At 42.0% G+C, this 14,480-nt stretch overlaps 1 protein-coding gene across 2 annotated transcripts in view; it reads left to right on the top strand.

Moving 5' to 3' along the window:
* Positions 1 to 7,681, top strand: part of PAPOLA (poly(A) polymerase alpha) — a 41,351-nt gene extending 33,670 nt beyond the window's left edge. For both annotated transcript variants that reach the window (XM_083733933.1, XM_083733932.1), the window contains exons 19-22: positions 969 to 1,189; positions 2,425 to 2,487; positions 4,740 to 4,817; positions 5,474 to 7,681. In XM_083733933.1, the coding sequence (XP_083590059.1) occupies positions 969 to 1,189; positions 2,425 to 2,487; positions 4,740 to 4,817; positions 5,474 to 5,569 (458 nt within the window). In that variant the 3' untranslated portion in view covers positions 5,570 to 7,681. The remainder of the gene's footprint in view (positions 1 to 968; positions 1,190 to 2,424; positions 2,488 to 4,739; positions 4,818 to 5,473) is intronic.
* Positions 7,682 to 14,480: the final 6,799 nt, after the last annotated feature.

Below are 14,480 nucleotides of genomic sequence, written 5' to 3'. Positions count from 1 at the left end.
TAGCTGTCCAGTGCTGGTCAGTATCTTAATGCTAGGGAATGTGATACAATGGTTGTCTTTCCTCTAGACAGTAACATAAACAAAGTTACGCTTTTGATAATGTAAGGTCGTCAGTATTAGGAATTCTCTGTCATGGCATTGAGAGCTCTGCCAAGGAGCCCCAGATTTGAAACTCAGCATAAATACTGTGAATTATAAATTCGATGTATTGCATGCCTTCAGATGGCAGTATTTCCTGCTGTGGAGCTCTGAGCACTGAAAGACAGAACTCATGGCCATTGAGCCTTCAGTCATTGCTTAAAGCTCAGTAACAACAAGGTTTAGAACCTTTTTAATGCAATACCAGATTTCCCAAGGGCAAGATTAAGTACTGAAACCCATGTTTTGTAGTATGATGTATTACATAAACGCTTGATTCCTCCACCCCACCAAGTAGCCATTTAATGTTCTTGTTGAATGCAGTTTGACCTTGAAAACTGAAATGTCTTTGAGCAGTGCTGTACATATGTTGTGATTCTGTGGGAGTGCAAAAGAAGTATAAAGTGTTGATTCCTGAGAAACTGGGCTCTTTTTTGTTTTTAAAGAAAACTGGTAGCCTTTTGGGACATAAATATATGTTTTAAAGTGTGCGAGCAATGCTTGTTGAAATCTCAGGTGCCAGAGAGGTGTGTTGAATCAGTGATTGAGGATGGCCCATAGTGTCCCTCAGCCACATGATTTGGAAAGCTGGAATAAATTGTATAAAACAGCAAATTTGGGTAACAAATAACATACGATATGAAAACACTGGAGATTTGCACAATTTGAGAAAATTATCCAGGTCACAAAATTCCTCAGTGTAGGACTTGGATTGCTTAGGCACAGAACTCTTGATTTATTTATTTTTAGTTCTAAATGTACAGCCTTGCTCGTGGGATTACATGCTGAATATTTGATTTCATGGTAATCGTTACAATATATTTCCCAAGGTTCTTCAAGTGAAAGCATTCCTCAAACTGCCACACAGCCAGCCATCTCTCCACCACCAAAGCCTACCATCTCTAGAGTAGTTTCTTCAACCCGTCTTGTCAACCAACCACAGAGACCTTCAGGAAACGCCACACCGAAAGTAACTAGCCCTGTAGCAGGTGTGAAGAGGACATCATCCCCTCATAAAGAAGAGTCTCCCAAAAAAATAAAGACTGAAGAGGTAATTTTATTTACTATTGATTTGAGTTATTTGGGTATGCTGCCAGGAAGTGGTACCAGAACTATAGGATTAATTCCTCAGCCCTGGGAACAGAGTTTTTAAATAGGTGGTGAATTCATTGGTTGCCTATGACAGCCAACGAGATTTCTTTGAACAATTCAATACAAGTGAAAATAACATAGGAAATAGCAGGCAATGCAAGCAAAAGGTTTTACACAGTTCAGCCTTCTCACTACAAGTTGCTTTTTCCAGTTATTTTAGACATCCTGTGGAAGATTCCTAGGTGATTCCAGAGTTAGCAGGGTTAGTGAGAGGGATGTATGTGTTATCTGCACATAACATGTTTTGGGAGATACCCATGTAGCAAAAGTTGCTCCCAGTTCCAGTCAACACACAGCTTAAGGTCTGAATAGTTTACTGTTGCAGTTTGTAGGCGATGCAGATAAAGATATGTACAAGTGCAAAAAATATCTCTGCAGCTCCAGCAATTCAAGCTGTAACAGAATCTGTCTCACTATCAAACACTTCTGGTCAGACTCACTCATTTGATCAAACTTGCATTTGTTGTGGGGTGGGGTTGTGGGGTGGCCTCTTGCTGAGATGAAAGAACTTGCTTGGCTTTAATCTGGATTTAGGGCAGGGGTGGGGAACCTTTTGGGTGGCAGATCCTAATCAGGACCAGCCTTGCAGGCCAAATCCTACAGGTGTGTGGGATCATGTACCTGTCACTCAAATGCCATCATTAAGATGCTGAATGATTGACAGCGGCGGGGCTGCCCATCTGTCAAAATCCTTCTTTGCAAGCCTTCCCTTTGTGAAACACTGCTACCAACTATTTTCCTTCAGCATATTGTTATTGGACTCCAACGAAATATTTGAATCTACTTGTGTCCTGTTCTCAAGAAGCCTCTCCCAAGAGTCAGAGGGTGCACACTGGCACAGGGAGCAGTGAGAGATCAGAGAAAAATCAGGCGAAGGCACTTCCCACAGCTTAGTTTATGGAGAGCACTTCTCCCAGATTTTTATCAATTAACACCAGAAATACTTTCCATCCAATTCAGGGAATCCATATCCTTGTGCCTTGGGAGAGGCTTTTCAGGAGGAGGGGACAGGAAAGTTGTCTCACATTCATCCTCTTCAGTTGACATTCCTCTAATTCCAACCGTGTAGGTTAGTCTTGCATCATGGCCTGCTGTCCTTTTTAAGATGTTAATTTTTGTTCTGTTTTGTGACAGGAGGAAGTGAATGAAGATGCTAGCTGTCTTGATATGAGTGATCACGATAAAACAGAAACTAAGGTAAACTTCTCATACAACTGTAGTACACTGGTACCTTGGTTTACGAACTTAATCCGTTCTGGAAGTCTGTTCTTAAACCAAAGCGTTCTTCATCCAAGGCTTGCTTTCCCATAGCAGCGGGGGACTCAAATTACACTCAACGGGAAGCGGAACATGTTCTGCTCCTAAGGCAAGGTTCACAAAGCAAAGACACCTACTTCTGGGTTTGCAACGTTCTGAATCCAAGTTGTTCATAAACTAAGCTGTTCTTAAAGCAAGGCACCACTGTACTCTGATTCCCACAGCTTCTGAAACATGATGCTTGTACGTTCAAGTTTTGGGGCTACTTTGTTTTCTTGTTCCTCATGGAGATACTTTGCATAATGCAGAGAGGCCTAAGTGAGGAAAAAAGATTGGTTTGGGAGCAAAAAAACAGGCTTGAAATTGCATTGATAAATCCATGTTTACTTTGAAAACAGCACTTAAAAATTAGCATTTTCCATTTCTGACAGCTTCAGCATATTAAGAACATAAGATACCTGCTAGATGAGGTCAAAGATCCATCCAGTCCACCATAGCCAATCAAATGCAACAACAGAATTACAATTCACCGATCACTTTAGTGGCATCACTTCTAGGTTAAATTGAGACAAAAGATTTTTATCACATTACATGTGTTAATTCGCTTACCAATGCCATGGTTCCTGTGCTATCTCTGACTGTTTCTTACAAATGGTTCCCTGCCCCCTCCAGGTATTAATACAGTCATCTCAGCAATTATCACCAATCTTGTGCTGTTAAAGGTGTGCCTGTTTAATATAAATTTAAGCTGTAATCGTTTTTGTCATCCATCTCCCACCGTACAATTTTCTTCTTTATATACCTGCCAACTAAGATTTCACTTCATGCATCTGTCAACGTAAAATCTTGTGCCATGATAAATTTGTTGGTCATTAAGATGCAACGAGACTCTTTTAATTGTTTGGAGCACCCGTGTTGTGTAGATACTGTCATTTTAATGCTGAATATTTGTCTGTTGTTTGCACTTGGCCAGCAGTAGGTTGTTGAACCTGATCCTGGAAGACCTGTAAGAGGCAGGAGTTTACAGTACTTACCCCAGAATGCTTAAAATAGGTGGCATGGAAAAATCTCAGGAATAGTGTTTAACTATTTCTATCCTCCTTGACATTAATAGCTCATTCAGTGGTACCTCGGGTTAAGAACTTAATTCATTTCGGAGCTCCGTTCTTAACCCGAAACTGTTCTTAACCTAAGGTACCACTTTAGCTAATGGGGCCTGCCGCCACGCTGCCAGCATGCAATTTCTGTTCTCATCCTGGGACAAAGTTCTTAGCTCAAGGTACTACTTCTGGGTTAGCGGAGTCTGTAACCCGAAGTGTTGTAACCCAAGGTACCACTGCATTGCCCTTTTCAAAGGCACCATCCTCCCCACACACAGTGCAGGGAATATGAGAGAATCACTGTTTTCCCCTTCACCCTGCAGATTAAACAGGGTGAAATAGAAGTGTATAAACAGGACACTGTGTAAAATACATTACCACAGCAGTAAGTGTAGGGGGGGAAATACTATTACTTCCAAACTTAGGTTTCCGCATTCTCTGCATGTTAAGTTAATAATAGAATTGTAGAGTTGGAAGGTACCCATAGGGTCATGTAGTCCAACCACTTGCAATGCAGGAATCTGAAATAAAAAATCTGTGATAGACGGCCCTCCAACATCTGCTTAAAAGCCTCTAATGAAGGAGGGTGCTTGTGGAAGATGCTGCAGCACCACTGTTATAAAGGTAAAGGTACAAAGGTAAAGGGACCCCTGACCATTAGGTCGAGTCACGGCCAACTTTGAGGTTGCGGTGCTCATCTCGCTTTAGTGGCCGAGGGAGCCGGCTTACAGCGTCTGGGTCATGTGGCCAGCGTGACTAAGCTGCTTCTGGCGAACCAGAGCAGCGCACAGAAACGCCATTTACCATCCTGCTGGAGCGGTACCTATTTATCTACTTCCACTTTGACGTGCTTTCGAACTGCTAGGTTGGCAGCAGCAGGGACCGAGCAACGGGAGCTCACCCCATCGCGGGGATTCGAACCACCAACCTGATCGGCAAGTCCTAGGCTCTATGGTTTAACCCACAGCGCCACCCACTGTGTGATAATTAAGCTTGTGTGCTACCAGCTGTGCTATAGCATCAACTCTTAAACGCCTGGTGCTAAAGTTATGTTGGATCTTGCTCATACCGTTTTTGTTTCTGCCTTTTCAGGAAGCACTTGATACAGATTCAGAGATGGCCTCTCAACCAGAAACCCTTCCGACAACAGTATCACTGCAAGCTCCTCAGGTACTCGAGTTTCGTTTCATAGTAATAAATCGCACAAGGCACCAATAACTCCATGATAGGTAGAGTTTGGGGGATGCTGCAAGTGGTCCAGAGACCTGTTCCACACAGCCATGGATGAGAAGCTGTTGTTTGCTATTCTCCTGGATAGCTCAGTTGGTTAGAGCACGAGACTCTTAATCACAGGGTCAAGGAGAAGATTCCTGCATTGCAGGGGATTCGACTAGATGACCCTCGTGGTCCCTTCCATGGTCCCTACAGTTCTATGACTCCACCTGCAAGCCTTCATGCATTCCCCATAGCATGTCACTTGATTTCTCAAGCCTTTGTAGACATCCTAGCAAAAGGGTAGATTGACTGCATTTCTCATTGTGCCAGGATCCCCTGCCCACCCAAATGGCAAAGAGAGGAAGGGTGAAGGACCATGAGTTTAAGACCCAGACAAGACTTATGTAAATTTTATGCAATCCTCCTTATTTTCATTACCTACAAGGCCAAAATAAAGAGGTTGGGTGTGACTGAAACCATTATGGCAGTGGGAGAATTTAATAATGCAACACACTTGGCATTGTTGGACATGTTCCTAATTCCATTAGTGCTTGAAATTATGTGTCCTAACACTTTTTTCCCACCTTTTTCTCACTTTTCCACTCCATCAGAAAATGCCCAGTACAGACCTTTCAGATATTCCTGCTCTCCCTGCAAACCCTATTCCGGTTATCAAAAATTCAATAAAACTAAGATTGAATCGATAAAACCAACCTCAGGGGTCCATAAACAGTATCTGCCAATTCAACCTATTGTCTTCTAAATGCTGAAATGGAGAACAGAGAGTGCAAGACGAGAATGTGAACGCAGATGGATTTAGGTGTGTTTTCTGCACTTCCCTTGCTGGGCTATAATCACTTGATCTGGAAGTCCAGGTTAGTATGTGAAGTCAGGAGTACTATTAAATGTGTTAGCAACAGTTTTACATTGAATACTTCAAAGGATTACTGCCTTTCAAAAGGAACGGGAATACTATTTCTAGCCATATTTGACACTGATTGGATTTATGTTGATGCATTGTTTGGAACACACACACATACACAAAAATAGAGCTTAAACTGGCAAAAGAATCCCTTAAAATGCACTTTTATGTACTTTTTTATTGAAATATGACTAATTTTAGCGTTTCAGCTTGATAGGTTTTTTTATTTTTATTGGAGATATTCTTCAATATCTGCAAAATTCAAATTAGAGAATGGTCTGTTACCAATAACCCAGAGTAAAACTTTAAAAGAAAATGTCAAATCTTGAGGTTATAAGTTTGAGAAAACAAGTATTGTGTATTTGGCGGGGCATGATTAAGAAGTGGTCTATTTTTTATTTATAGGATTATTTTATGGTGCATACAAATCAGCTATCAAAAAGCAAATAATTTTTCATTCAGCTAATTGGATCCCCTCCTATTCCCTTCCTGTACCTGTCATCATATTTCTTGGAGGCGGGGGGGGGGGGAGAAAAGCTTTTGCATTTAACTTGTGTTTCAGTTTGTATGCCTAAATTTGGACTAATGTCGTCCGTCAAATGCTGGTATTTCTTTTAACTGGTCATGATGGTGGTTACAAAAGCTCTATAACTCTGTGGCCCTTCAGGCACAAGTGCCAGCCCCCCCCCCCGCCCCATGACTGAAATGGAGTAAATAAAGTGTGCCTGTGAAGCATTTAACTCTGTCTTGATGGCCTTTTCATCACTAAATATAAGAGTTTTGTACACTCCATAAAAGTCCTGTCTGCATTACAAACATCTCAAATTTTAAATATATATATATATGAAGGCAGATCTTTCTTACCCTATAGGATTTTAAGTTTATTTTATTTTATTTTTAGGTAGCTCACCTGAAAGTAGTTTTTACATTCTGAGCGTTTTCTTTTAAATCACAATTCTAGCAGACACTTGAAAACCTGATAAGCTCTCCTTGCCCAGTTGTCTTCGTTTCGTTCTGTAGAGCTATAAAAATGACTAGCGGCAACTTTGTTTAAAGAGGTATGAAAATCTCACGTGACTAAGCAGCAGAAAGTGAGGAATGCCAGTGATTATCAGATGGAGATAACAAGCTATATATAACCTTTGATTCAATCAAAATTAAGTGGGGATGGTTAAATTGCTCTTCCCATATTTTCTGATCAGCATGTTTAATGACTTCCTTCCCTGCATTGTGCTCAATCCTCCTACATGTGCATTTCCATGTTAAAGTAAAATTACTTGCTCTTCCCCTCCCCTCCCCATAAGTTAATTTTCCAAAGCCAAGAGATTGCAGCTTACTCTCCCGACCTCCCCAGTTGTGCAGTAACCAAGATTTTATTTTCTGCCCTTATGTCTACGATGCTTAGTATACAAAATTCTTGCCCTTGCCCTGTACAGCCTCCTGTGACCCAACCTTCGCTCCCGTAATATTACCTTGCACCCTCCCTCTCCCCCGGGACCCAGTCCAAAAGGTTTAACTAACAGTTGAAGTGTACAAACTGTCTGTGTATTTTGTGTAGCTATGGAGTTTAGATCGAACTTGCCAGGCACAAATTTAGTCTCATTTTGTTTACACATGAGGAATTTTTTCTTTTTTTCATTTTATTAAACGTTTCATGTATCTGCACCCAAGTTTTGCCAAGCTGGGAACTTGGAATCTTTTCTGTATAGTGACTTTTTAATTCTAGTTTTCATAACCTGGAGATCAGACTGTTGCTTTCGCATGATGTACGTAGGTGTCTCATGACTGGAGTTGCTTTGTTTTATAGTATCTGTACTCCTTGTATTTTTCAAGAGCTATTTTGTAAACAGATGATGTATTTCTCCATGGAAAACAATAAAAAAACAGCACAATCCCACAGTGGCTTGGTTTCTTTCGAACGTGTAAAATAGTGGTGTCTCAAAATGGTCAAATTGACTTAATTGTCTCTTGCTAGTTGGAAAACTACGTGAAAAGAACGATGCCGAGAAAAGTATTCAGTAAATAGAAGCTGGTTTTAAAACCATCAATTAACAGTGTGCTCAGTTTGAGTCTGTTAAAAGGGGGGAGTAAATTGCTATTTTCCGACCTACTTTGTTTTTCAAAAGACAAACAATAGGGTACTTATTACATATTATCACATAGTGTCCAACTTAACCTTGCATGGTAGAGTAGGGGGAAAGCACATGAATACAAACAATTGAAGGGGGGGATTTAATTTTAAGCTTGAAGAAGCTGCTTCTTTTTTTGTATTTGAACCAATCAGTAATGTGGCTTTGTAAGTACATATCTCTGTGGGAGAAGCATTGTTAATTGCTTTATTACCAGCAGATGGCAGTGTTTTCTTTGGTTTCAGTGGATCAAAACTCAAAATGATAACAAAGAACTGCTACAAACAGTGCCTCACTTAACTTAAATTGCCCATTGGCCTCTAGGCCAGAATAAAGCAGGTGATTTTTTTTTAATTGTTGTGCAATCACTTTAAGTAACAAGCTGTGTTAATGTAAGCCTCAAACAGTATTTCATTGAAATATCCCATCAAATGTCTGGTTGCACCTGAAATTAGCTGGCCATTCTTTGGTCAATTTATAAAAGCTGCACAGAACCGAGTTGCCCTGTTCCAGGATTTCCCCCAAATTTAGCTCTTTTGTGCAGCATCAGAAGCTACACGGGGGTGTCTGAAAGCTGGGTGAATGGGAGTTGAGATTGATCACCTTGAGAAACCTATGAACACAGTTGCACAAGAAAGCACCGCCTGTAGTTCTTTGTATCTGATTAAATTTTGATTTTAAATATATTTACTTAGGGGAACTACCAAGTTCCAGTGCATTTTCATTTACTCCTGACTAGTACCATTTGCACATCTCATCTTGTATATATTTTAAAACACATACCTCTCTTTAAGTGTACATTTGAAGAGTTTCTATGTAAAAATCTCCAAAAACTGAATCACCTTGAAGCATGATTCTTTCTTGGCTTTCTTGGTTCTTCCTGTTATAGAATACCTCCTCTATTAACAATTATTTTAGTTTTGCTTTAATCATCTTTAAAGCATTAGTTTGGTATTCAGCAGAAACAACATTATCACAAGTTTGTTGATTGAAGCAGATGCAATTTGAGAAGGTTCAAACTAGTATTTGAAATCTATACGCATCAAACATCTGTCACTATCATCACCAAAAGAATAGTGCCAACTTTGATATCAAACTTCAGAGTCTATGCCTTGTTATAAAAAATAACACAGTGAACCACTGCTGGATGTCCCATCTGTTTTGGTTGATATTTAAACCCTTAATGACTTTTAAATGAAGTTTAGGCATGTCAGTTTGTTGATACTAAATTCCGCCATGTTTGGTGCTCACACTTAGATGAAGGTTAGGTCGTGGCAGAGCTGGCTGCTTTCCTTTTTCTATCCGTGCATCATACTATCCAAGCATTCGGTTCTACAGGGAAATGATTTTAATTTGCTTTTAAGTACATTAGGAATTCCCTGTCTGTTTCAATAAATATATAACAAAATGAACTTTAAAGGCAAAGTGAGAAGAAGCTGAATTCAAGTAAAATTGTTTTGTGACGGATGCAAAAGCTGCACATTAATTAGTCTGTGGAGACATAACATCTAGCAAATTGCTGTTCAAAAAAAATATGAAAGAATTTGTACCGGGAGAAGAGTTTTTAGCTATAATTAGGAAAGAGAAAAATTAAGGAATGGTAAAGATGTGGAACTTTATACCACGTACCCTTTGCAAACAGATATTAAAGGGCTGATGGAAGGGGAGAGGTCAAAAGATATATTTAAGTAGGCAGTTTACTAACGAAATGTAGCTTCTTGGCAGTGCATCTGTGCACATACATCCAGAGATGTAGCTGGGGTGGTGGTGGTGGTGGTGCAGAGTTGTGGCCCCTTCCAACTCTGCATTTATGAATCGGGGAGTAGGGAGTAAATGGGTAGCAAAACAGCCCAACTGCCCTCCTATTTTGGACTAACCGCTCTACAGTAGTAGCATGACACAGTCATTCATTTCAGCCTATGGAAAGCATTACAGCAGCAACTTGAGGTTGGAAGGAAAGTTTTTCTAACAGCAGTTTTACCAGGGCTGCTCTCCTGGGGCTGGGCAATATACCATCCAAAACCAGTCCATATCATGAAATTGGTTTCATAATTTTTGACCTGGCAATATATCGCAAATTGGGGTGGGTGGTGTGTGTGCTATGCAAAGATCACAATGTGTGAAAAACTGAAACCAGCCAATGTTTCTCCCGATTCCTGCAGGGCCTGTTAACTCTGCCAGCTCAGCTCTCCCCTGCCTCCTGCAACAGGCAGCAAATCGCAAGAGCAGGCACTGGCAAAAATCGTGATGCAAGAAAAACTGTGAAGCCAGCCAATGCCTCCACATAGCTCCATTCCAGATATCATGTTATATTGCAGTGTTTAGCTGGTGATTTATCGCGATGTTGAAAACCAGACATCGCCCAGCTCTATTCGCCACAAAGTTGATCTGTTGAAGGTTTGGGTGGTCACGGATCCCACCCTCTTGCAGGTCTAGAAGAAAATAACACCCTTTCTCAAGTTGGGGTGATGGTGTGGGCCAGCCTGGAAATCTGCCAGAAAGCTATAAGGTAAAGGTACCCCTGCCCGTTAGGGCCAGTCTTGCCAGACTCTAGGGTTGTGCGCTCATCTCACTCTATAGGCCGGGAGCCAGCACTGACCGCAGACACTTACGGGTCACGTGGCCAGCATGACGAAGCTGGTCCGGCGAACCGGCACCAGAGCAGCACACGGAAACGCCGTTTACCTTCCCGCTAGTAAGCGGTCCCTATTTATGTACTTGCACCCGGGGGTGCTTTCGAACTGCTAGGTTGGCAGGCGCTGGGACTGAATGACGGGAGCGCACCCCGCTGCGGGGATTCAAACCGCCGACCATGCAGTTGGCAAGTCCTAGGCGCTGAGGTTTTACCCACAGCGCCACCCGCCAGAAAGCTATACACGCATGTAAAAGTGCTACGGTAATTGGCCCAGTTACAAATGACTTGCATATATCTGGTAAAAGGCAGTTGGGAAATGATGTGCTTGGACATAGGACTGCCTTTCTGTGTTGGTGGCGGGGGGAAGGGACCACTGGCCTGCAACTTTACATTTGCAAAAGCAAAGACAAAAGTATTGCCACGGTTGGATCAAAAAGTGCTCTTCATTGCTTATTGGTCAGGTCTCGCTTTTGCTCTCTTATCTCCTTACTATGTTCCACCCATTGGGTTCTGGAATAATGCACACTTCCTGGAGACTTTGGCAAGAGCCTTGATAAACTTTGCATTCTGCCTGCAGCGAAGTTGTTAGTTAAGAGACTGATGATGAATTTGTCTGAAAGAGACAGTTTGGACGGGCTGTTAGTTCCCCACGAGTGGAGAGAGAGAGGCCACACTTTGTTATCACTGGCAAGAGAAGACCCGGCAGAGAAATGTCCCTTCTTAGACATGGTGTCAAGGTTGCAGCCTTTAGTGGATCCATGCTATTATTAATAATCATACCTTTTGTTGTTTTCAGCACTCCCTTTTAATCTGAGATAGCTCTCCCACTCAGTTTTTTATTAGCTGCTTCCACATATTGGACAAAAAGTTTCAATTCTAGAGGTTAACGGACCCACATACTTTCTGTTTACTATTAGAGTTGTAGCAATCTTTTGGTTGATGTCTTGTTTTATGGGGAAATGCAATCTTTTCGATTAATGAAGTTTGGATGTAATAGGTTTTTGGTCCAGACTATTGGAGAAGACACTTTGAAACAGCTTTTAAAAATACCTTTTGTTGTTTTTCATAGGAGATCTATAAGGGCTACCCCCCCCCCCAAAAAAAAACCTTTTGAGAAACTCAGGCTAGCTTTCCAATTCAAGAAGCAGATTTAAATTGTCGTGTTTCTAAATACATTTGCAAATTACATCAGTGGCAGGCACCTTGAAGGCATCCCGCGTTCCGCATAAGAGAAGGACTTCCTTCTGACAGAGTGCATACTTTTGACATGTGCAACATCTAAAACAAAAACCTTTTTTGTCTTGACTGATTTATATTGTGGGGGGAATTTTGCTTGCTTTTGAAAACGCCTGCAGACAAAAATCTCTCCAAGTAGCTAATGGGTTTAAATCAGGGGTGGTGAACCTGTGGCTCACCAGATGATTTGAGCTACGATTCCTTACTCCCCCCCCCCCACCCTTGGCCATTGGCCATGCTGCCTGGGACTGATGGGAGTTGGGAGTCCAGCAACAGGGAGGGCCACACAGGTTCCCCACCCCTGATTTGAAAGAACGGGGATATAGCTCAGTCCAGGAGAGCATGGGACTGTTAATTAATGTCAGGGTTGTGGGTTCGAGACACATTGGACAAAAGATTCCTGCATTGCAGTGGGTTGGCGCAGATGACCCTCGTGGTACCTTGCAACTACAATTTTATGATTCTATGAGATATGCAGGTTAAAAGGCAGCACAGGTGTATTGACCAAATTGAAATCATTTGCAACAAGGATTAGGAATCTGGGTTCCCAATTCCCATCATTATTTTATTGATCACATTTGTAGCGCTCGTTTTGACAGCACATATACTAAAAATTGGAACAATACAGAGAAGGTTAGCATTTATTAAATTTGTTTACTGCCCTTCATCTGTAGATCTTAGAGGGGTTCACAGCATAAGAATACAAAATAAAAACATGAAATGCACAATAAAAATGATCAAAACAAGCCAATAAGCCCCCGCACCCCTCCCACAAACACATTTTAATCAACCAAAGGCCTGGTTAAAGAGGAACATTTTTGCCTGGCGCCTAAAGGTGTATAATGAAGGTGCCAGCTGAACCTCATTGGGAAGAGCATTTCACAAATGGTGAGCCACTGCAGAAAAGGTCTGTTCTTGTGTTGCCACTCTCCAGACTTCTCGTGGAGGAGGCACGCGAAGAAGGCCCTTAGAAGATGAACACAGAGATCTGGTAAGTTCATATGGGGAGAGGCAGTCCTTGAGGTATAGCGGCCCTGAGCCGTTTAAGGCTTTATAGATCAAAACCAGCACTTTGAATTGGGCAGCCAATGCAGTGCATCTCCAGCCAATGGTCAGTCTACAACATCTGGAAATGAACAGGTTCCTCACCACTGAGGTAAGTCGTGAATTTTCAAAGATGCATAGGCCAGGGCATTGTAATACATATTTACATTTTTGCTACCTTTTACAAAGTGCTTCTCTGGATGTTCATGACATACCAGTCTATCCCAAGTTTCTGCTAAAGAAGAAAAGAGATCAAGCAATGAAGATTCAGTCTGTTGCCATTAACTCTTTGGAATCTCATTTCCCTCCTTGACATTTTACATATTTGCTGGTATTTGCAACTAGGTTTGTCCTCAGCAACATACGGTGACTACAGAAGGTGGGTTTTTATTTATGGCGAGGTCCAGTAACTGCCTTTCCCCAGCTTCTTCCTGTATCTTCCTGTCCCAAAATCTATAAATGCCTGGTTCTGTACACAGCTGAATATGTATGAGTCTTTATTTAAACAACTTTGTATATGTTTTACTGATAAAACTAGGTGCCGAAATATGGACAACCCTGATATGAGCAGCGGTTTTGTCCAAGCGACTGTTCTGGCACTTCGCCATTTCTCCTCGCCTGCCCTCACACTGGTACACATACACAAACACCTCCATTGTCTTTCTCATATTTTGAACTTTATATAAGCACCTTCCATCATCTGATCTCAAAGCTTTTGGCAAACATTAATTAAGCTTCACAACAGCCCCAGGAGCTAAACAAATATTGGACCATTGGAGTTAGATGCATATTAGATGGGTAAAGGAAGATACGAGAGGTTGCAATTTGACCAAGGTCACCCAGGGAGTCAGCGGCAGGGCTGGAAAGTGCACTGGAATGGACGTGGAATCCCTAATTCTCTCGCTTCCTTCCCTCTGTCCCTTCTCCTCGGATTCTTGAAAGTTGCTAGTTTATCTCTCCGTGCATATGAATGTGGAGGGCTCTGTGCATGCAGAAAGCCAGGGGCAACATGGAATTTGGTTTCCTGATGTTGTGGTTGCATGATCACCGTGCGCTTTATGGTGTAAAAGTGGACAGGGCCCCGCCCCCTAGGAGCTTACAATCTAAAATTCAACACAAGGGAAATAAGGGAAGAAGCGGAGGGGAAAGGAGGCAGGAGCAAGCGGGGAAGCAATATGGAGCTGTTTTCGTTACACGAGCTTAGCCTTTGCACAGGCTGAGTTGCAATAGAATTTGGGGACTGAGCAAAACATTTCACAAATATAAGTGGGTTTTGAAGTGAGAGAGGTGGCATTCCCCAGATGTTCTGCAAAACAGTTCCAAGCCTGAGATCATCATTATCCAGTTTCTAGCTCTCATGAGTGCACCAGGCACTCAAAAGTCCGGGTGTTTTATCAGATCGTATATACTAATTCCTATCCTCACATTTAGAGGGATGCGGGTGGCGCTGTGGTCTAAACCACAGAGCCTAGGGCTTGCTGATCAGAAGGTCGGCGGTTCGAATCCCCACGACGGGGTGAGCTCCCGTAGCTCGGTCCCTGCTCCTGCCAACCTAGCAGTTCGAAAGCACGTCAAAATGCAAGTAGATAAGAAGGTATCGCTGCGGCAGGAAGGTAAATGGCATTTCCGTGTGCTGCTCTGGTTTGCCAGAA

This window comes from Podarcis gaigeae (assembly GCF_964106915.1).
Source record: "Podarcis gaigeae genome assembly, chromosome: 1".
Classification (NCBI taxonomy): domain Eukaryota; kingdom Metazoa; phylum Chordata; class Lepidosauria; order Squamata; family Lacertidae; genus Podarcis; species Podarcis gaigeae.
The sequence above is the reverse complement of the archived record's forward strand: the minus strand, read 5'-3'. Positions and strand labels throughout refer to the sequence as shown.